A 21814-nucleotide genomic window follows, 5' to 3' on the forward strand; every position below is an offset into this window, starting at 1 on the left:
GGGTCATAGAGGATCCTGCTGTGATTTATGTCGGAGAGTGTTTTGCCTATGTTCTCCTCTAGGAGTTTTATAGTTTCTGGTCTTACATTTAGATCTTTAATCCATTTTGAGTTTATTTTTGTGTATGGTGTTAGAAAGTGTTCTAGTTTCATTCTTTTACAAGTGGTTGACCAGTTTTCCCAGCACCACTTGTCAAAGAGGTTGTCTTTTTTCCATTGTATATTCTTGAAGAGGACTCATTCTTAAGTAAATTTTCACATAGGCATACAATCATGGAACCACCACCCAGATAAAGATAATAAAAAGCAATTCAGTTGCTTCAGAAGTTTCCTTCATGCTATTTGTAGTCAAGGCTCCCCTTGCTAGGGAAAATCATTATTCTGACTTCTGTCACCGTAGATTCACTTTGCTCATTCTTAGACTATGTACCCTGCTGTGTCTGGATTCCTTCATTCAACAGTGCTGTGAGATTCATCCATATTGTCATGTACATCAGTAGTTTGTTCATTTTTTCCACTGTCCAGTATTCTGTGGTTTATATAAACTGTCATTAATCCACTCACCTAATGATAGACAATGGATTTGTTTCCAGTTTTTAGCAATGATGAGTAAAGCTATAAATATACCTGTGTACATCTTTTGGTGCATGTAGGCATTCATTTCTTTTGGGTAAATGCAAGGAATGGAATTACTAAGTCATAGGGTCATTGTATTTTTACTTTTATTAGAAACTACCAATTATTTTACAAAATAGTTGAAAAGACTTATACTCTACTCAGCAATGTATTGAATTCCAATTCCTCCAAATTCTTACATGAGCATTTCCTTTTTTTTCAATTTTTTTTTTACCACACTGTGTGGCATGTGGGATCCTAGTTGCCCAACCAGGGATAGAATCTGTACCCCCTGCATTGGAAGTGTGGAATCTTAAGCACTGGGCCAGCAGGGAAGCCCATCTCTTACAAGCATTTGATATTGTCAGTCTTTTTAATTTTAGCCATCTTGATGTAATGAATTTGGGTTTTCATTTGAGGGTTATTTATAACTTATGAACTTATTAATAATTCCTTATCCAATGTGATCCTCCATCTTAGCAAGTGGTTTAATGTGATAAATATGCTTCTAGTCAAAACATCTTTATCTGGTAGTCAGAGCTGCAGAATGAGGGGCAAAAGGAGACTTGGATTCAAAGATGACATGGTAGGAACTCCAAATTTCTACAACTAAATTAAATGTAAAATCAAGTATCAAAAGATAAAGTAAATAGAAAACCAGTTAAGATAATGAACAATGTAACTCTCCCTTGTCCCCACACTTATCAGTAGGAAATTTCGTTAACAAATATTTACTAAACGCTTCCCAGGTGGCTCAGTGGTAAGAAAAAAAAAATCTGCCTGCCAATGTTGGAGCCATGGGTTCAATCCCTGAGTCAGGAAGATCCCCTGGAGGAGGAAGTGGCAACCCACTCCAGTATTCTTGCCTAGAGAAATCCCATGGACAGAGGAGCCTGCTGGGCGAAAGTCCATGAAGTTGCAAAGAGCTGGACAAGACTGAGTGACTAAGCACACATATCAGCTTACACACACTACCCCTATGAGCTTGATAGAATACTTGAAACTTTCTGATAATTTTGTTCAGTTATCAAAACCTTCACAAAATTGGTATTATCTTCATTATATAACTTGGGAAAGCAGAGATAGTTTGCTGAGGATGGCTACCTTGCTTTACCATGGTACAACTGCCGCCCTCACCCCAAATCCTCTCCATCACCCAAGCTGCTGCTTTTTTTTAAGCTTATTTATTTTTAATTGAAGGATAATTGCTTACAATATTGTGTTGATTTCTGCCATACATCAACATGAATCAGCCCTAGGTATATACACGTCCCCTCCCTCTCGAACTCCCTCCCACCTCTCACTCCGTCCCACCCTTTGGGTAGTCACAGAGTACCAGTTTGAGTTCCCTGAGTCATGCAGCCAGCCATATATACTGGCTATCTATTTTACATATGGTAGTGTATATGCTTCCACGTCACTCTCTCCATTCATCCTATCCTCTCCTTCCCCCTCCCTCCCTCTGCCTTCTGGTCCACAAATCTGTTCTCTATGTCTGCGTCTCCATTAAGCTGTTGCTTTTTCAGTCCTCCTAAAGGACAACTGTTCTTTCCCTTCTAAATAACACCCAAATGACCCACCCTGTCCACCAAATAAGGTCCAAGTTCTTAAAAAAAAAAAGTTATTGGAGTATAGTTGATTTACAATTTGTGTTAATTTCAGGTGTACGGCAAAATGAATCAGTTATACATATACATATATCCACTCTTTTTAAGATTCTTTTCCCATATAAGCCATTGCAGAGTACTGAGTAGAGTTGCTTGTGCTAAATGTGCGTGTGTGCTAAGTCGCTTCAGTTCTGTCTGACTCCTTTGTGACCCTATGGACTATAGCCCACCAGGCTCCTCTGTCCATGGGATTCTCCAGGCAAGAATACTAGAGTGGGTTGCCATGCCCTCCTCCAGGGGATCTTCCCAACCCAGGGATTGAACCCTCATGCCCTATGTCTCCTGCATTGACAGGCAGCTTCTTCACTGCTAGTGCCACCTGGGAAGCCCCTTGTGCCATATAGAAGGTCCTTATTAGTTGCTGTTGTTATTTAGTTGCTAAATTGTGTCTCACTCTTCTGCGATCCCATGGACTGTGTAGCCCACCAGGTTCCTCCATCCATGGGATTTCCCAGGCAAGAATACTGGAGTGGGTTGCCATTTCCTTCTCCAGGGGATCTTCCCCCATCCAGGGGTCGAACCAAAGTCTCCTGCATTGTGAGGTAGATTCTTTACCACTGAGCCACCAGGGAAGTCCTTCTTATTAGTTACCTATTTTATATATAGTAGAGTGTGTGTCAATCCCAATCTTCCAGTTTAAGGTCCAAGTTCTTACCCATGTTTGCGATCTCTTTCCTGTCCCTCCCCACCCCTAGTTAGAGTTTGTTACATTTCCATGTTAATCTCTCATTTCTCCCCTTCATAAATCTGACCCTTAAAATCAAACCAAAGATACTCTATACATTGTGCTCTACATGGAACTATCTCTGCCCTCAGACTACTGTTTACTCCAACTTCTATCAAAATATTTCCTGACATTCTGAAAGTTTAAATGACACCTCTTTTGTGAAATTGTCTCTGATTTCTCGTTGCCCACAGCACTTCACTGCGTTGAGGGGGAGGTAAAAATTGAAAGCTAGCATGATAGAAGTCTGAACCAAGCCTACCAGGAATACCAGTTTCTCCAGACCTGTCTGATGAGTGGGGAGCCTTCCACAAGCACAATCTGCATGACGTAGCTGCAGGAGAAAGGGGGCCTGTGATGAAGACATTTCAGGGGTTCCTGGGAGCTGAGAATGGGAAGTGGAGAGCATAGTGTGAGGTTTGTCTCCCATATTGGTTCCAGATTGGCCAGCGTTTCGGCCCTATAGAGAAAAAGGAGACGATGAGTGAACGCCAAGGGAGCAGTGTTCACAAGAGAATCTTTAGAGATATGGGGGCACAAGCAACCTTGAATCTGTTTGCAATCGAAGCAGAGTATCATGCAAAGACAGAATGAGGTTGGCCACTCTCCCAGTCTTAGAGTCCAGCTTTGGCATCTCATGGGCTCCAGCATTGCAGGGGGAGCCCATAGATCTGATCAGAGCAGTGGGAAGTCCTGTGGGAAGGGACTTGTCTGTGAGTTCATCTGAATTCCCAGAATCTGATGGAAGCCTCAGAAAGGCTTTAAGAATGCTTTATAGATGGCCAAGACTCTGTAAGGACTTCCCTGCAGCTCAAATGGTAAAGAATCTGCCTGCAATGCAGGAGACCAGAGTTCAATCCCTGGGTCGGGAAGATCCTCTGGAGAAGGGAATGGCAACCCACTCCAGTATTCATGCCTGGAGAATTCCATGGACAGAGAAGCCTGGCGGGCTACAGTTCATGGGGTCACAAAGAGTCGGACGCAGCTGAGCGACTAATGCACACACACACACAAGACTCTCTGTAAACCTGGGGCACAAGTCTGTAGAATTTGAATTATTAGTGTTGATTCAATTTCATTTATGTGCACAGACAAGGAAAAACTTGGGTTATGCAGATGTTCACTTATGACTTGAAATGGTTTAAAACTTATCTTCACGCAAGTATCTGATTTGATTACCTCATAACAGCCAGAAGAGGTGGATACAATTATCGCCAGATTTTTCTGATATTAGTGGATTTGAGCACAGTATTGGTTGTGGAAAGAGTCTAGATTTACTGTCAGCGGGCCTAATATTGAGCCCTTTCTCTTCTACATATGACTGGGTGATCCTGAGCTTTAATTTCTTACTGGCAGGAGAAGAGTAACAATTCATTTCACATGGGGATGCTCTGAGATGATGAACAACTCTTGTGCAATTGTGAGAAATGATCATGGTACATGATTTTCTACCTATGGTATTCACTTTCTGCCATGAGTCAGTTGTTTCCATACATGTCTCCAGAGACTGAAAATACTAAAAGGAATGTATTCATGCCTTATTCCTCTCTGCGTCATCTCACGCTGCAACTTAGGATGGTGTGGAGTCCCTCAGGGTGATGTGTTTCTCATCTTCAGTGGGAATGTGCAGGAAAGGATTCATGCTTCAGAACTACTGGGACTAGACACCAATCCGGAGAGCCTAAAATTATTTATTAAAGTCATCAGCTGTATAACAGAGACAGATACAACTGCTCAAATCAAGCTTCCTAGGAACATAATACATGGCTAAGATAAAACATAAGCTACTGAAGGAGAGCAGGGAGTGGCCAGTTTTTTCCATGAAAGGTCAGAGAGTAAACATTTTAGGTTACTGTGGCAACTACTTTATTCAGCCATTATATCATATCAGCAGCCATAGATAATATGTAGGCAAATGAGAGTGTCTGTATTCCAACAAATTGCATTTAAAAAAACAGGTGGTGGGTCTGTTTTTGGCCTGTGGGCTACAGGTAGCCAACTCCTGAGGCAGAGGTTTGTCCTGTTGCCACGGAGGATTTACTGACACAAGAAGCCGAAAGTGGTGACATAAAATAGTTGAAGTCACTGAGTAAAAGTAAAGATCTCTGTGAAGTCTAAAAAACTAAAAAGAACAAGCCCATAATCAGAGAGATTCCATATAAAATGCCTACTGAATTGAATAAAAGCAAATTTTATTCTAAAAAGTTCAGAAAGGTAAAAAGAAGACACACAGGTTTTAGCTGCCAGAAAACTACTATGGGCCAAACAGCATGATGTGACTTCTTAGAAAATCTAATGTGCTCCAGCCCCCATTAAGGAAAGCAGAGCGTCCAGAACAAAACAAGGTGATCATCCCCGGGGAACGGGGCTATGTCTGCCCAAGTCACAATAGCAACCTTTGCAACCCAGGAAGTGCTCACTGGACAATAAATCTGCTCCAGGTGGAGCAGTTGCATATCTGAGTGTCTGTTCTGTGCAATCTCTGTGCTGAATTCAAATGTGAAGAACTGCTGTTTGAGCTGAGAGCTGAAAGGCAGTATCCAGGTAGTGAGGGAGAACAGTGTTTGGGGGAGAGGGTACCCGGGCAGGGGCAGCTCTAGAATCTACTCTGATTCTCTGATGGAGCTCCATTCCACTCTTTTCCTTCAATATCCATTTAAAATAAAGGTTTCTGGGAAAAATGGTGGGGGTACAGAAGGCATCACACTTTCTAAGATATCTTAACATTAGCCTTGTTTTTGCAAAACTTTGTTCCCTTTTCCTGAGAAGGAAGAAATAAATGCACTAACCTGTTTAAGAAAACATTTGGAATATTTCAAATAGGGCTACAAAGGAAGATGAATTCAAGGAACCTGTAGGTCTGCAGTGGGAGTTCTCATAGTCACCAATAATCCCCTTGCAAAGGAACTAATTATGTTTGGAGAAGACGTGTGTGCCTGATAAAATAATTAAAAATAAATTGCCCTCCTTGGAAATCCAAATTAATGAGTGTTAGAGCAACCCTGTTGGTCACATAGCTAATAAATAGACGTGTTTTCTCAAGTCTGTTAGGTGGCACTGATTGATTTCCAATTCTGGCTACAACAGGGCCTGCACAGCTTTTGAAACAAAGGTGAGGGGACCTCAGGCTCAGTGGGGACAGTTGGTTTCTCTTAGGGGATGGTGGTTGAAAGTCATCAGCCATGACACCCCCATCCCCCAGCCCCTGACTTTTCCTGGCTGAGAAGAGAGGACACAGAGGAGCCAGCCTGACCCACTGCTCCCCCGGAGCTCCTAGTCCCTGCCAGAGCAGGGCAGGAGAGAGGCCCTGTTAACCCTCTGCCCTCACATAACTACCACAGCCCCTTTTCCGGCTGCTCAGTGCTGTCAGGTCAAGGAAAATAAGGCCTTTGGCTAAGAAGAGCCAGGAGCCAGATGGACCTTTGGGTGTGGGAAGATATGAGGGAGATATGAGGCCTTGGGGAGCTGACTAGACCACTGTTGCAAAAAAAAATTTTTTTTTAATTTTTTTCTTACCAATGAGTTACTAAGTCTTATGGAGAAAAAAGAAGAAAGAAAGGCTACAAAATACTTTATCCTTTCATTAAGGAACCCATACTGATTAAGAACTTACTCTGCCAAGCTTGCTTGTGAGCAGCTTTTAGAGAAGGGATGGAGATGGGGTGGAGGAGAAGATGGGATTTCTGTCTTCAAGGCTGTCACAGTCTGGTTGGGAGGCACATTTGATCTGAATGAAGGGCACATTCCCAACTTCTCTTGCCTTGCTGGCATCAGGTCCTTTCCTATGCCTCTGATCTGGAGGCAAAGATTACCTAGAGCCAGGGTGGCTGGACCGCCGAGTGTTCTCCAGAGAATCAGTGACCTAAGAGAGCAAGGCGAAAGAAGCATGGCCCTGGAGTCTGTCATGGGATCTCACTTAACCCCCAGTGGCTGAGTGAGGGAGGTACTCTTCTCCTTACAGGTCTTCCAGATGAGGAGCCCAAGCCTTGGGAGATGTGGCAAATGTAAGACCAGGTTAGTGCCACCTAGCTCCTGGGGGGGATGCAAGGGAGTGATTAGATAAAATACTAAGAAACACTTAACCGTTCCTGGAACCACAAACACGCTCAATACATGTTCCCTCTGAGTCCTAGGTACTTTACCCCAGGCCACAGACTCAGAGAAGGACAGAACCAGGGGGCGCGCCTATCCCGGGCAGTCCAGTTCCAAAGTCTTTCCTCTTCGTGGGCACCACTCAGGATTCAATTGTCTTCACCATAGTCTCCCATCCTGTTTGTGGTCCTGCCTCCAGCTCCTTTCAAGTTCACCCAGAGGCTCTGTTCTTTCTGCATGCTTAGACTCAGAGCTGACAACTTCTTGGCCTTCCAGTACAGGCAGAGGAGGGACATGAGCAGAAAGACGAGTATGACGAAGGGGCAGATGAATAGGAAATAGACTAAAGGTGCTGACGAGCAGATCCTGGAAGGAAAGTTGGGCTCTGTACCAAAAAGGAAGAAAATAAAGAGAATCATTAGTCTCCAGCTTATTTGTACTCATCAATTATAAACACTTCTGGGATTTATTGTTACAGGAAAATATATGTAAAAATAACGGGGCCAGATAGCAGGGGGCCCCTTAAATCACACTCGAGGAGCCAAGGAAAGGGAGTTGGGAGAAGAGGGCTCTAGGGCGGCTTCTGCCAGCCCGACTCCCCCTCACCCAGCAATTTCCAACCACCAGAGGTTCCGATGACCTACTTAAAACTAACAGCCAGAAATGAAAACAAAACAAAAAAGAAAACCTCTCCTTTAATCTTCTTTCCTCAGAAAAGATATCTATAATTCAACCCTCGTTCCCAACTCTGTTGCCAATCCTGAATTTTTAACTGAGTTATTCCCACTGCTGCTTCTGAAACACACACACAGGCGCGCGCACACACACGCACACACATTCTACACTGCCCTTATATAACAAGTAAGTAAGTAAAGTCACTCAGTTGTGTCCGACTCTTTGCAACCCCATGGACTGTAGCCTACCAGGATCCTCCCGTGGGATTTTCCAAGCAAGGGTACTGGTGTGGGTTGCCATTTCCTTCTCCAGAGGATCTTCCCCACCCAAGGATTGAACCTGGGTCTCCCGCATTGTAGGCAGACGCTTTACCGTCTGAGCCACCAGGGAAGTCTAACATAACAAGAGCACCCACAAATGAGAAGCACCATCCCTTCCTGAATCTCCAAATTGGTCTCTCATCCCCTGGCGCCCCCTACCTCAACCCCATTCAGCTCCTTCGCCTCTCCCTCTTACTGTTGCCTCTATCTGGTAAGCCCTCTGCTCCCCTATCACATCCTCATCTAGCATATCCTATAGCCTCTGGGTCCTGCCGGCCTCACTCTCCATCACAGTGGCCTTCCCACCTTGCCTCAGGCACAGTTTTTCTCTTCTTTCTATGCTCTTCTCACACATACCTTTGTTTAGACTTCTTTCATTCCCTTTTAACCATCTTTGTCATCACAGTTTCTCCAGCAGGTCTCACAGTGTCCTTTGTTTCCATAGCCCCTGCAGTGCCTAGCACGTGTGCCTTGATAATGCTTACTGATCTGAATTAAACTGGCTTGCCTGCAACCTCATGGGCAAAGGCTACTATATAAAGGCAGGCTGAAGCATCTGGCAGCTGCAGCCCACGGGGAAGTGCTATCAGCACGCAGACACGCAGAGCACGCACCAGCAGCCCCGGGGGGTTCCTGGCCATGCAACCAAGAAAGCAAAGGCGCGCGGACTGCCAACACCGCAGGCTCTGGGAAGCAGTGCCCTGAGTTACTAGTCAAAGGACGGGGATTTCGTCCCTCAGTGCAGATAGACACACGCTTAAAGAGACACCAACTATTAAATGCAGCCTTCCAACTACGTTTATTTACCACAGGATATTCAAAATCAGGGCTGTTCTGAAAAATCTGATGTTAATGGTAGCTGTGCTTTTATTGGAAAATTGCAATGACCTAAGCACTTTCTTCTTCAGAGGTAAAACTATAGGATTCATGGGATTACAGATGCCTAGAGATGAAGACAACAGGTTCTTGTGACATGTCCTTGTGACCAACATCATGCTGCAAGAATTCCATTTTTGGCATTGTTAATACATTTTGTACCTTGAAGAATGTCTCTTTGTGGGAAGTCAAGAAAGAATCTAAACCTAGGTACAGCTCCTGCATTTGTAAACTTCTGGAGGAGGCCCATGTCTTATGCATTTTTTCCTCCCGAGTAGCACTTTGTTCACAGGTCATCAGTGGAGATTTAAGAATGAGACAATTGCATGAGTGATTTGCACACACAGGAACTCAGGAGTCACCGCCATGATGTTCCCCAGAGTACAGATCATCACTGAACATAAGGCTGGCAGCTTTGAACAGGGCTGGCAAGGAGCTACAAGGGTTTGCTCCCTGGCTTTTCTCTGGCCTCATTTATATTCTCCACCCTAAATCTGGCTTTTGTTTTTGAAAGGGTGGGCAATGATAAAGCTAGATTTTGAATTCTTTCTCACTCCTTTCCACATCCTTCCTGACCCTTCTCTCCAAGGCCCTCCTATAATAATTCTCCTAGGTCTTATCTGAATACATCTGAAAGCATATAGTTAGGAAGGTACAGAGTGCAATGTTAAAAAAGAATGGTGCTATAGAGACCAGTGAGCAAGAGTTCTGGCCTTGCTACTTCACACTACTCATGTAGGGAGTAGGGATTGAGTATCTACTTTGTCTCAAAGATAGCTGGGTTCAAATCATGGCTCTAAAACTTAGCATTATTGACTTTGGACAAGTTACTTATCCTCTCTTTCTAATCATCAGAAATCTAATCTTGTCGATCAAATGAGGATAATAATTTCCAGAGTTATAATGAGATAAGGCTGAGTAAAGCATTAAACAGTGCTTGGCACATTTGTTGAATCAACAAAGAATAAATATCAGCTAGAAAGCTGCTAACAAAGTTAGGAAAATCACAAGCAAATTTTCCCCAAGAGACCAGGCAGAAAAGAGGGCGGCAGGCTTGACTCTGTCTTTCCACAGCCCAAGCCTCTCCCTTAAATCTCTGATCTCTCTGTCCCCAGGGTAGGAAGACATTCAGTTGAGAGTCAGATGATTACTTGTGAGACTCTGGCTTCCTTTTCCAATCATGGGAAGCAGAGAATTGGGAGTTAAGAGTCCCACAGCACCCATGTGTCACTGCTGCTAGGATGGTGGCATGCTGATGGGGAGACAGGGCCGGCACAGAGAAGGTGGAAAGAAACTTGGCTCTTGGATTTTTCTGCCACTGAGACTCTAACCTTCAGCATGAAGGGACTGCCAGAGGGCCTGACTATATAAATGGGGAGGAGGCTGCTTGAGTTCAAGCCACCTGTCATCCAAGGACGACAAAACAGACCCCTCACAGTGCTGAATTGGCCCACAGCTAGAAGCTGTCAGCTCCAGTGCCTCTAAATGACCTCTCCTGGGAGGGCAGCACTTGCCCTGGGTCCCACAGTCACTGTTCCCACCATCTGCCTCTCACCCATCTCTGGATGAGCATTAGTGACATTCAAAACCATTAAGGTTTGGCGTTTTGAAGCAATCCAAGTAAGTGCCCTGTGCTCCAAGCACAAGGCCTCTAAGGCAGAGCCAAAAGTGTGATGAGAATGCTTCATCACAAGCTTTAGTTTGTAACTTGCTTCTACCTTGCAGCCAAGCATATCATGAGGAGCGTTCTTGTCTGATACTATGCCAGATATACTGATTTTTGGGCTTCCCCGGTAGGCTAGCAATAAAGAACCAGCCAGCCAATGCAGGAGATGTAAGAGACGCAGGTTCTATCCCTGGGTTGGGAAGATCCCCTGGAGGAGGGCATGGCAACCCACTCTAGTATTATTGTCTGGAGAATCCCAAGGACAGAGGAGCCTGGCGGGCTACAGTCCATAGCGTCGCAAAGAGTCGGACATGACTGAAGCAACTTAGCATGGAAACAGGCATACAGACTCTGGAGAAGAAAAGTAGAGGATAATGAGGGGGCTATCAACTCCCCCTCAACCCCAACCCACCCTTGGGCAACTGACATGCCAGGTGTGGCCATATGAGAGAGATGGCTCCTGCCAAGAACTAAGGCAAGGTTAGGTAACGTGATACAAGTGCATCCCAGAATAAGTGAGCCCCTGACAGCACTGGTTTCAACTCCATTAAGACTCGCTTGCCCATTCTTTCATCAAGCATTTGTTGAACTGAGCACTGTGTGCCAGGCCTTGTTGAAAGCACCAGGGTAGCATTGATAAATGACACATCCTCTCCAGAAACATCAGTGTGATAGGGGCTCAAGTCTCCTATGAGGACTCGCTTTCTAAATATATCCTTACCACCCAAAAGCTGGGAAATAGTAACAAACACCATACTGCTACAAATAATCCAGCACCCAGAAAGCCTTATAACCTTGCCTATTAATTAATCAGAGAATTCTCTAGCATGAGATACAAAACGACTCAGGTAGTTGCTAGCCCCTGCGTTGGCTTAGTCATAGCTAAGGAAGTAAGATGGAGAGGAAAACGCAAGGTGAGATCCACCAGGGAAACACCTCTCCATTTTCTGCCTTCACAGGAATCGCATGCTTCATAGTTTTATTAAGTAGCTCCAAACTAACCCAACCCAGAAATGATAAACAGAGATGGTAGAAAACCATTTGAGAAGTGAGAACTGGTAGCCTATTGTATTTGACCTGAACTTTATTAATATACAGAGCTGGTCCTGACCAGGAGGGCAGCTATACGGATTCAGTAAGTGTATTTGAGCCTGTTCTGTGTGCCAGGAACTGTGCTGGGGCCGAGAACAAGACACTCAGTCTTTGCCTTCCCAGAAGGTATTGTCTGGTCCTGATGATGGATGTTAAACAAGTGTGATGACTAAGAGACACAAGTAAGTCACTGAGAATGAGGCAGTTAAGTTGGTTGGTGAAGGATGAGTGGGTGTTGACTAGGGACAGATAACATGAAGGAGAATTCCAATCAGGAGGTGGTATAAATTCATTCAAGCTGTTGGACTGTCAGTCTTGTCCACTCTCTTCTAACCTTCCTCTTCTGATTCTCCATGGCTCTTTTCTCTCTAGAATATAAACGTGCTCAAGTCCCTACTAACTTCAAACCAAAACAGAACAAAGCAAAGCTTCAGCGAACCTCTTGCCTTTTGTTCTTGTCTCTCTCCTTTTACATCAAAGCTCTTGAAGGACTTTCCTGGTGGTCCCATGGTTAAGAACCCACCTTCCAATGCAGGGGACATGAGTTTGGTCCCTGGTTGGGGAACTAAGATTGAAGGAGTTTTTTGGGCCTAGAAAAGAGAACAACAGTCTCAAAGGCCCCTTGCTGAATCATCTAACTTCGGAGAAAACAAAACAGAACCTTAGTTCTACCCTGATGCTCCAGGCTAGTTGCATCTATCGGGGACTTATCAACCCCTGTCCAGAAACCTTCCACCCCCTACACCTGCCCAGAAGACTTATCACCCCCTGCCCAACTACAAATGTCATCTCAACAAAAGAATACTCAAAATATCCCGCCTGATTAACATTTCCCTTATCACTTCCACAAACCTCCCTATAAGCATGAAGCCTCCCTGATCCCTCTCGGCGCTCAGCCTGGTCGTTAGGCCGACTGTCGCCCCTCTTTGCCTGAATAAAGGTAACCTACTTCTGTTGAGGTCATCTTTCCTTTTCTGCCTCGCCCGAACTATGCCTTACAAAGATCCCACATGCTGTAGCGCAACTAATTCCATACACTGCAACAAGAAGTCCTTGCACCGCAACTAGAGAAAGCCCATAAACTGCAATGAAGACCCAGTGCAGCCACACACACACACATACACACAAGCTCTTAAAAGCATGAGCTGGATTTGATGTGTCCACTTTCTCCCTGCAGTCTGATTTTACTACTTTTCTGTGATTGTCCTATGTTGTCAAACCCAATGGATATTTTCCTATTTTTCCTATTTCCTACCCTCGCCACTTTTGGTGTCTGTGATACTACCAAACCCCAGTTCTCCTATCTATGGCTCCTCCTTCCGTTCTCCTTCACAGGCTTCTCTTCTGCAATCCCCTGAGAAATAGTGATATCTCAGGGGTCCGCCCTTGGGCATCATTATAGACTATAAGTTGATGATTTCTAATCTATAACTCTGGCAGAGATCTCACTTGGAAATTCCAAAGTTTATTGGATAGATCTCCCTAGATAACTCACTGGTACTCCAAACTCAATTCCAGCCCAACTTATTCAAAACTGAACTAATCTTCCTCTTTAGACCCTTTTCTTATATTACTTCATCAGTGACTGTCCCCACTGTACCAGAAACCTGGTATTTATTCTTGATTCTCTTCTTCTGCTCATTCACCCTCTACATACACACATATGCATGCGTGCTCAGTCACTTCAGTCATGTCCAACTCTTCGTGACCCCATGCACTATAGCCTGTCAGGCGCCTCTGTCTGCAGGATTCTCCAGATAAGAATACTGGAGAGGGTTGCTGTGCCCTCCTCCAGGGGATCTTCCCAACCCAGGATCAAACCCACGTCTCCTGAATCTTCTGCTCTGCAGGCAGGTTCTTTACTGCTGAGCCACTGGGGAAGCCACAGACACATAATCAGTCTCTAAATCCTGAAGACGCCATCTCCTAATATGGAATGCAGAGTGCTGTCCTCTCAGCCCTCGTGGCACTGACTTCATTCAGTCCTGCATCTTGTCTCACCTGGGCCCCTACAGTCAATTTCAAATAGTTCTCCCGGCTCTGTGCCTGCCTCGCTTCCAATTCACTTTTAACCTTGTTCCCAGGGGGAGCTTTCTAAAATGCAAATCTGACATGTCACTACCCTGCCTGAATTTATTCAACGACACTCTGTAACTTCCATGATAAAGCTCACCTTTCTTGGCTCTGTACAGAGGACCCACTTGACATCAGTACCCTTTCCATCTCCTGAGCCTCCTCTTTTGCCATCCTACCACAATTTCTCTGATCACCTTGCATATCCTTTCCTTTTCCCAAAATATGTGCTTTCCTTTGTATAGCCCCACACAACATTCCCAGATCCCCTCCCCACCTAGCCCTGCTTTTGCTCCATCCTTAGTATCCTGAGACTACTTCATTCATGACTCCTGTTATGTTGGACTCTCCTTCCCCTACCAGCCTCAACTCTATGGGAACAGACTTCATAATATATTTTTTTATGTGTCCTTAGAATCTCACATGGTTACTTATTGAACAAATTAAAATATTTTGCCACATAAATAGATATATACAGATGTAGATGTGTGTGTGTGTAGCATGTCTGGAGGCACAAGGGGAAACTGGGGTAACATTTGTTGAGCACTTACAACGTGCCAGGGACTGTGCTAGATACTTCATATGCATTTGTATTATGACCCTCATTTTATGAGGAAGCTGAGTAACCAGGGGATGACTTCACAGCTAGTAGGGAGGTAGACAGAGCAACAATTTGAGCCTAGGCTTCTCTTTTTCCAAATGCTGGAATTTTTGTTATCCCACACTGTCTCCCTAAATCCCAGAAAGGAATAGTCAGGTAGAGGAAGTGAGGTGCTGTATTATAAAGATTGACTTGGGAACACCTAACTATACTTAACAATGAAAACCCTCAGGTTCTCACGGCACAGGCTTCTAAGCACCTTCACTTGTGAAGAATACAAAGACCATTTGGTTTGTAACACTTTCTTTCCAGAGTTCTTTTTTTTAAAAAAAACCTTATACCTGCTTTCTAAGAATTCCACAAAGATGAACAGTATATATATATATATATATATATATATACACACACACACACACACAGATATGCTGTGAACAATCCCATCTGTCTCAGGAGAGATGTGCTTTTTAGTCATAGAATATATGCTTTTTACAGTTATTATCTATTCATTCTACTACACAAACTTCTGAATCTACAGAGCCCAGGAATTCCATTGGAAAACATGTATAGAATATGCTCAGGGTGTGGACTTCCTACAATTGTTGGAATGGAAGAAAAGCTGATAGGAAAATCAATTCTGCCTGGAAACTTGGGAGAAGAATCCTGCTGAAGAAGAGTCAGGGGGAGAGAGTGATGGACTCCAGGGAACAGGTTCCACAACTGTGATTTCCACTCCAGAAGCCTTGCTGGGGCTGGGATGCCACTATTACTACTCTGAGACGGTGCCTTTCATTCTCAGTAGCCCTCTTTCCCACCTGTGGACTGTCTCCAAAGCTGGCTGGCACTGTAAGGAGGTCATCTTTATTGATCCTTTCTACTCTTCCTGGCGTGGGGCTCCAAGACCAAACCCCTGCCTCTCCAGTGATCCTCTCTTGCTGTAAGTGCAACCTATAGCTCAGCTCTCACCTTCTCCTTAAACCCCTGCAGAAAGAAGTTGCAGGGAGGATGAGCAGGCTACGACACCCATCTACCAACTCATTGATCACCTTGGAAGATTTAGTGGTCTGGCTGGAGGAATTTTTGCTTAATGGATGCCTGTCATATGCTTGTCACTGCACTGGCTGGAAGGAACCCCTCTTCTCCTTTACAACCTCTTATTCTGCATGCCTCCTGAAGCTGAGTGCTCAGCAGAATAGATTGGCCGTCCACACAGAGAAGACCATCGTGCCCAATGGTCTTCAAGTACCTGCATTTTCGCTAGAGCCTGTAAACAAGTGTAAACAAGGGCACACTTCCTCCTGTGATGCCTCTCAAGGTGCAGTTAGGAGAGGCACACCCACTGACTATCATGATCAAAGAGGTAGTAGTTTGTTGAGCACATCAGTAAGAAGCTTGACACTTATTCATTGGGAAAGACTTTTTTTTGGTTGGTTGGTTTTTGACTCAGGGAGCATTAGATGTAGCTGATTTTGGTTGAACAAAGTTACAGACAAAGTCACCATGTCACACTATTCCTCACCCCACTCTCACCGCCGGTCAGTGTTCTGAGATTGGAGTGTCAGCTAGAAGATAAAGCTGTCTGCTTCAAACATTATTTGGTTACTTAAAGGGATACAATATTGATGGCTTTTTTGTTTATGAGGGGAAGTGGGGGAGGAGGTCAGATGCCCTTGACATTTAAACGTCCATGCCAAAACCTCATGTAACCTTGTCTGTCTGAATGAGTTACTATTGAGAGAAATGGAGAAGTCATTTTCTCTCTGTAAATTGTGTTCAGCCTGAGAAGAAGCAAAACATAGCAGGGCAGGCAAGCATAGGAGCAGAGACAGAGATTCTCCTGACTGCGAGCCGTGGCCGATGAACCTCTGGTTACCTGAAGGCAGCACTCTGAGCACCACAGGCTGTGACTCATCTGATGCTTGGCTGACCCACTTGCTTGGGTTGCCGTGGAGCTGCCACTCCGCCACCTTGCACCAGTATTCTCCAGTATCTTCCATCTCCACCCGATGTAGCACCAGGACAAAGTCAGTAGTGGATAAGCGATAAGAGTGAAGGCGCCTCCTGAGCCCCTCTTCACCATATTCCAGCAAGCCATCATGCTGCACGTGCACCAACATCTTACTTCTAGAATCTCGGTGCAAGTACCACATCACAGAGATCAGGGAGGCAGGGCTGATGGCTCCCTCAAGGCTGCAGCAGATGGTCACCTCACTGTGCTCGGAGGCATTTTCTGTCCGGGACACTTTGGAGACGCGTACTTTACTTCCTAGGAAACAAAATGGCAGTAAATTTGAGAGGAACCCAGACTTCAGATTGGACACCTCCTCTGAAAAAAACTACTTCTCATTGAAGTGATGCTGTCTGATAACCTTTAGATATCAGGTCCTTCATTTTGAACACTTTTCCTTGACCTCTGTCCATCTTCCATATTTGCCAGAACATTCTCTGCTGTGAATCAAACCAGCCACTTTCATTCTTCAGCCCGCCTCTTGTCCACTGGCCCTGTCACTGAAAACCACCCAGGTTTGCAGGGAGCTCTGCCCTGCTGCTTTTATCAATACTTCTCCCGGGTCAACTCTCCCTTCTGCTACTTAGAAAGGCCATTTGAAACTTCCAGTCCTCTCCTCAAGTCCTGTATTCCATCACTACTCCTTTTTCTTAGCAAATTACCTCTTCCCATATACCTAGATATCAACCTCAGGTATGGACACAGGAAAAGAGGAGGTTAGGTGAGAGACTGATCATTTTCATACATGTGTTAGAATATCACTCAAGGGACTTCCCTGGTGGTCTAGTGGTTGAGAATTCATCTTGCAATGCAGGGGACACAGGTTCAATCTCTTGTGGGAGGACTAATATCGCACATACCACAGGGCAGCTAAGCCCAGGAGCTATAACTACTGAGGCCACAACAAAAGATCTTGTGTGCTGCAACTAAGATACAACAGTCAAATAAATATTTTTTTAAAAAGAATACTATTCAAGGAGACTATTTACATTAATAGATTAGATTAAGTTTTTAACAGATTTTGACATTTACTTTTTTAAAATGTTCCCCTGTTAACCAGCAAGTGAGGAATTGGAAGGAAGGCTAGAGTAGTCACAAACAAAATAAAGAAATTATGTTGTTGTTGTTCAGTCACTAAGTCTTGTCCAACTCTTTGTGACCCCACAGACTATAGCATGCCCGTCTCCTCTGTCCTCCACTATCTCTTGGAGTTTGCTCAAATTCATGTCCACTGAGTCTGTGATACTACCTAACCACATCATCCTCTGCTGCCCCCTTCTCTTTTTGCCTTCAATCTTTCCCAGCATCAGAGTCTTTTCCAATGTGCTTGCTAAGTCACTTTAGTCATGTCTGACTCTTTTGTGACCCCATGGACTGTAACCCACCAGGCTTCTCTGTCCATGGGATTCTCCAGGCAAGAATACTAGAGTGGATTCTCCAGAGGATTTTCCTGACCCAGGGATCAAACCTGCGTCTCATATGTCTGCCGCATTGGCAGGTGGATTCTTTACCACTAGCGCCACCTGGGAAGCCCCCCTTTTCCAATGAGTATGTGCTAAATTTTCAGCCCTACTACAAACATATTTATTGGTCTATCTTTAAAAGATTAACTGTGTCTGCTCCTAGATTCTCTTTTAGTTACATCTTTACTCTCTCCTCTTTGTAGAGAAGCCTGTGAAGTATTAGTTTACATGGTACTGTCTCTGCTTCCTCAACTCAAATTACTCTCTACCTTATTGCCATCAGCTTTCCAATCCCATCACTATGCTCTGGCCAAGGTTCCCTCCCAGTAAAGGTGCAATTTCCCAACTCAAGAGACCCTCCAGGATTTTCTGTTCTCTCTGCAGTTTTTGTTACCAAAACCAATTTTCTTCCGAAATCCTCTCCTCCTTTGATTTCAGAGAAAATATCCCTGCCCCCTCCCACAGCTCTGACCAATCCTTCTCCATGTCTTTCCCTGGGGCTTCTTCTTTTTCTCACTTCCTATACCAGGGTAACCAGCTAGCTACCCAGAGCCAGCCACACCCAGCCCACAATTATGTTTTATTTGACATCTTTAGTATTTTAAAAGAATTTGAATTCATTATGGACAGTCTCAAAATGGGTGATGCCACCAAAAAAAAGAGTTCAGGCATTTCTTGATAGAATAAAAGATTGGACAACACTGGGCCCTCATTTCTGAACAGGAAGCACTGGCTCGAGCTAAGAAATGGTGTTCAATTTGTTTTTTTTTTTCAAGACTTTTTTGATGTGGGCCACTTTTAAAGTGTTTATTGAATTTGTTATGATATTGCTTCTGTTTTATGTTTTGGTTTTTCGGCCAGGAGGCATATGGGATCTTATTTACCTGACCAGGGGTGGAACCCACATCCCCTGCATTGGAAGGCAAAGTTTTATTCACTGAACCACCAGGCAAGTCCCTTGGTGTGCACTTTTTAAAAGGGGTGGGCACACATTATCAAGATCCAGCTTGGACAATTGGGAGAAACGGATGCCAGCCGCACAGATGGAGGACTGAGTGGGCCTAAGTCTTGTGGGATTGAGCAGCAACAACAGAAAGCCTTGTGGGATGGCCAAGATGATAGACAGTATCATGATGATATGGGACATAAGGATGATTTGGAACAAGTGGAGTGCGAGGGTCTCTGGGGCAGCCAAGTAGAAATGTGCAACAGGCAGTTGAGTGGAAAGGCCTGGAGTTCAGGAGGTGGGGGCAAAGCATAAAAACTTAGAGCTTGTTTCACTGAAGGTGGTAGTTGGAACCAAGGCACTATTTAAGAGGTTCTGAAGGGAGCAGAGAGTAAGAATAAAAATGGGTTCATGTGTCCCTGAGGAACACTCACATTGAGCAGGGAGAGGAAGAAGGGCCTGAAGGGCATGGAGAAGGGGACCAAAGCAGAAGGAAGAGACCCTTGCACTCAGCTACTATTTTGCCCCTACTGCTCCCAACTGACTGTGAGCTCCTTAAGACTCTGTCTTATTTATCTTTGGATCCCTAATTGCCTAACACAAAGCAATGTTCATTATAATCTTATTTTTTGATGTTACATTGAAAATAGAATTTTAAGTGCCAAACTAGATTAACTTATTTGCATTGTGCTTTTGGATCTCGGCCAGTTCCCGAACCTTAGATGTGACATTCATTTAATTTTAATCAACATTGGAGGTGACCTAACTAATGCTGACAGATCTAATCAACCCTGCCCACATTTAGACCACGGCACTCTTGGACCAATGCAAATGAATGGAACTTCTATTTCATTTTTAAAGATCTCCTGAGGGGGAGGAGATGCCCTCAGTAAGCCATTCCAACAGTTAACTACTCTTATTTGCCTTATGTTGAGGCGGCCGAATGTTGAAAAGCAATCTCTCCACATATCCCTATAGAGTTGTACAGTTTCTGTTCACAGTGGGAGAAATATGCTTTGTATTACTCTTTCTCTGCCAAATTACAGTAGAGCCCCACTGGAATGACACAGCTTGTTATTATAGAGAGCTGGAGATACGATACCCTGGGTAGCTGCCTAGACCAGGCTGCCAGGCTGAGAAGCCAACCATTCAAAGGGATCTTGTTCCCATCTAAGCTTCTCCAAATCTCAGACTGACTCACTGGAAATGACCCCCACCTCCTCTGGTGGGCTATTCCGTCCTGCAGTCACTGTGCTGGTGGCCACTATTCCTGTGACTCTAGGTCATGTTTTCACCTGCATGTTATCAGCCCATAGAACAGCTGTCCAAGAGAAGGGGGTCATTCTACAGAAAGATGCTAGAGAACACACTTGTAAGGTTTACCTGTGGGCCTGAGCTTCAGTTCTGTGAGACCTGATGTCTGTCCTCCAAGCTTGTGCCAAGTACTGTTTGCAGACCAGAGCCATTCGTCCACAGCACAGCGGTATCTGCCCTGATCGCTGTCTTCCACGTTCAGAATGTGTAGCTGAAACAAGCCTCGGGAAACTTTCTCAGCGTGGAATTTTTGTTTTCTCCGTGTGGTCTGAAATTCATCCCCATATTTTACTACGTGGTTTTGGTCCACTTCCAGGATCTTCAGCCAGTGTGCATCAGTGGAAATGGGAGAGAAATACCAAGTCACGACCAACTGAAGGTTTCCAGGGGACTGGGACAGGATGCTACACTCTATGTCCGTGTTGGAGTTGATGGAGATCTCTTGGACTTGACTGCTTGAATTCACTTTCAGGTTGCTCTCTAAATGAGAAGAACAGTACAATTACTTTTGTTACTTTGCTAAAAATAGAACTTGAAGGTAGAAGGGACATTAGAGGTCAACTAAGGCCATAGCTCCTAGATCCGTCAGATGTGTGAATTCTCTCTTTAGTAGCCCCACTAACTGCTCATCCAGCCTCTGAACAACTCATTGACAAAGCACACATTCCACCTTTGGACATGCTGCCACTAGAGAATTCTTTCCAATATCAAGTTGAATCATACTTTTTCACAATTTCCACCCACTGGTCCTAGTTCTACCCTACTCTAAGAGTGGAATGGGGATGGTAGGGCAGGGAGGAAGTATCAAGCTGAAAAGCCAGTCTCTCCCACATGAAAATGCTTTAATATTAGATAACCAAAAAGGACCTACTGTGTAGCCCAAGGAACTATATTCAACATCCTATAATAAATCATATACATATAAAACTGAATCACTTTGCTGTATACCAGAAACTAACACAACATCATTAATCAACTATATTTCAGTATAAAGTAAAATTTAAAAAAAGAAAATTCTTCAGTATTTAGGCACAGACATCTTCTCTTTTGTGGCATTTCATAAATCAAATTGAGAGAAAGTGGCCCTTGGATGCTTTGTCTGGGTGTTTGCTATCCAGAATACTCCTTGATCCATAATTTGCCCAAGTCTAGTTGTATCTGTCTGCAGACATGGGTAAACAAGAGGAAGCTGTATGTTCACTATTAAAACTGAATGTCTCTTTGCAGTCACTCAAGTCTGGGAACATTGTATGGATATGGAGTCAACTATCCTTTGATCCTAGAGCTTTTCTGCTTTGTCAGAAAGATGAATGACAAAACCTGGCTTCTAAATCTTATTCTTCTTGCTGACATCACAGATTATACTTTTGTGACGGCTCACTGATGCTGCCAGTAGGTCCCTTTATTCTTCCTTCAACAAACATTTATTAACACATACTATTTTATATGCCAGACTATTCCAGGCTCTGTGGATCCCTCCCCTCAGTTTCTGCCCAGAGGGAGAGACTAGTACAGGGACAGAGGCTGAGGGATTATAGGATTGTGTCACCCAAGCAGGACAGAAGTGTGCAAAAGTGACTATCAGAGCACATAGCAGAACTATATAACCCAAATACGGGAGTGAGGCTTCCTGGAGGAGATAATCTCTAAGCTAAGTCTTAAGGGTTAATAGGAATTAAGCTGATA

At 44.3% G+C, this 21814-nt stretch overlaps 1 protein-coding gene across 1 annotated transcript in view; it reads right to left on the reverse strand.

Annotated features, from left to right (window-relative positions):
- Nucleotides 1–4676: 4676 nt before the first annotated feature.
- Nucleotides 4677–21814, reverse strand: part of CD101 (CD101 molecule) — a 39762-nt gene continuing 22624 nt past the window's right edge. The window contains exons 7-9 of the mRNA XM_043877882.1: nt 20198–20608; nt 16271–16663; nt 4677–7482 (exon numbers count right to left, since the gene is read on the reverse strand). Coding sequence (XP_043733817.1) covers nt 7247–7482; nt 16271–16663; nt 20198–20608 — 1040 coding nt within the window. The 3' untranslated portion in view covers nt 4677–7246. The remainder of the gene's footprint in view (nt 7483–16270; nt 16664–20197; nt 20609–21814) is intronic.

The sequence above is a fragment of the Cervus elaphus genome, chromosome 20, assembly GCF_910594005.1.
Source record: "Cervus elaphus chromosome 20, mCerEla1.1, whole genome shotgun sequence".
NCBI classification, from domain to species: Eukaryota; Metazoa; Chordata; class Mammalia; order Artiodactyla; family Cervidae; genus Cervus; species Cervus elaphus.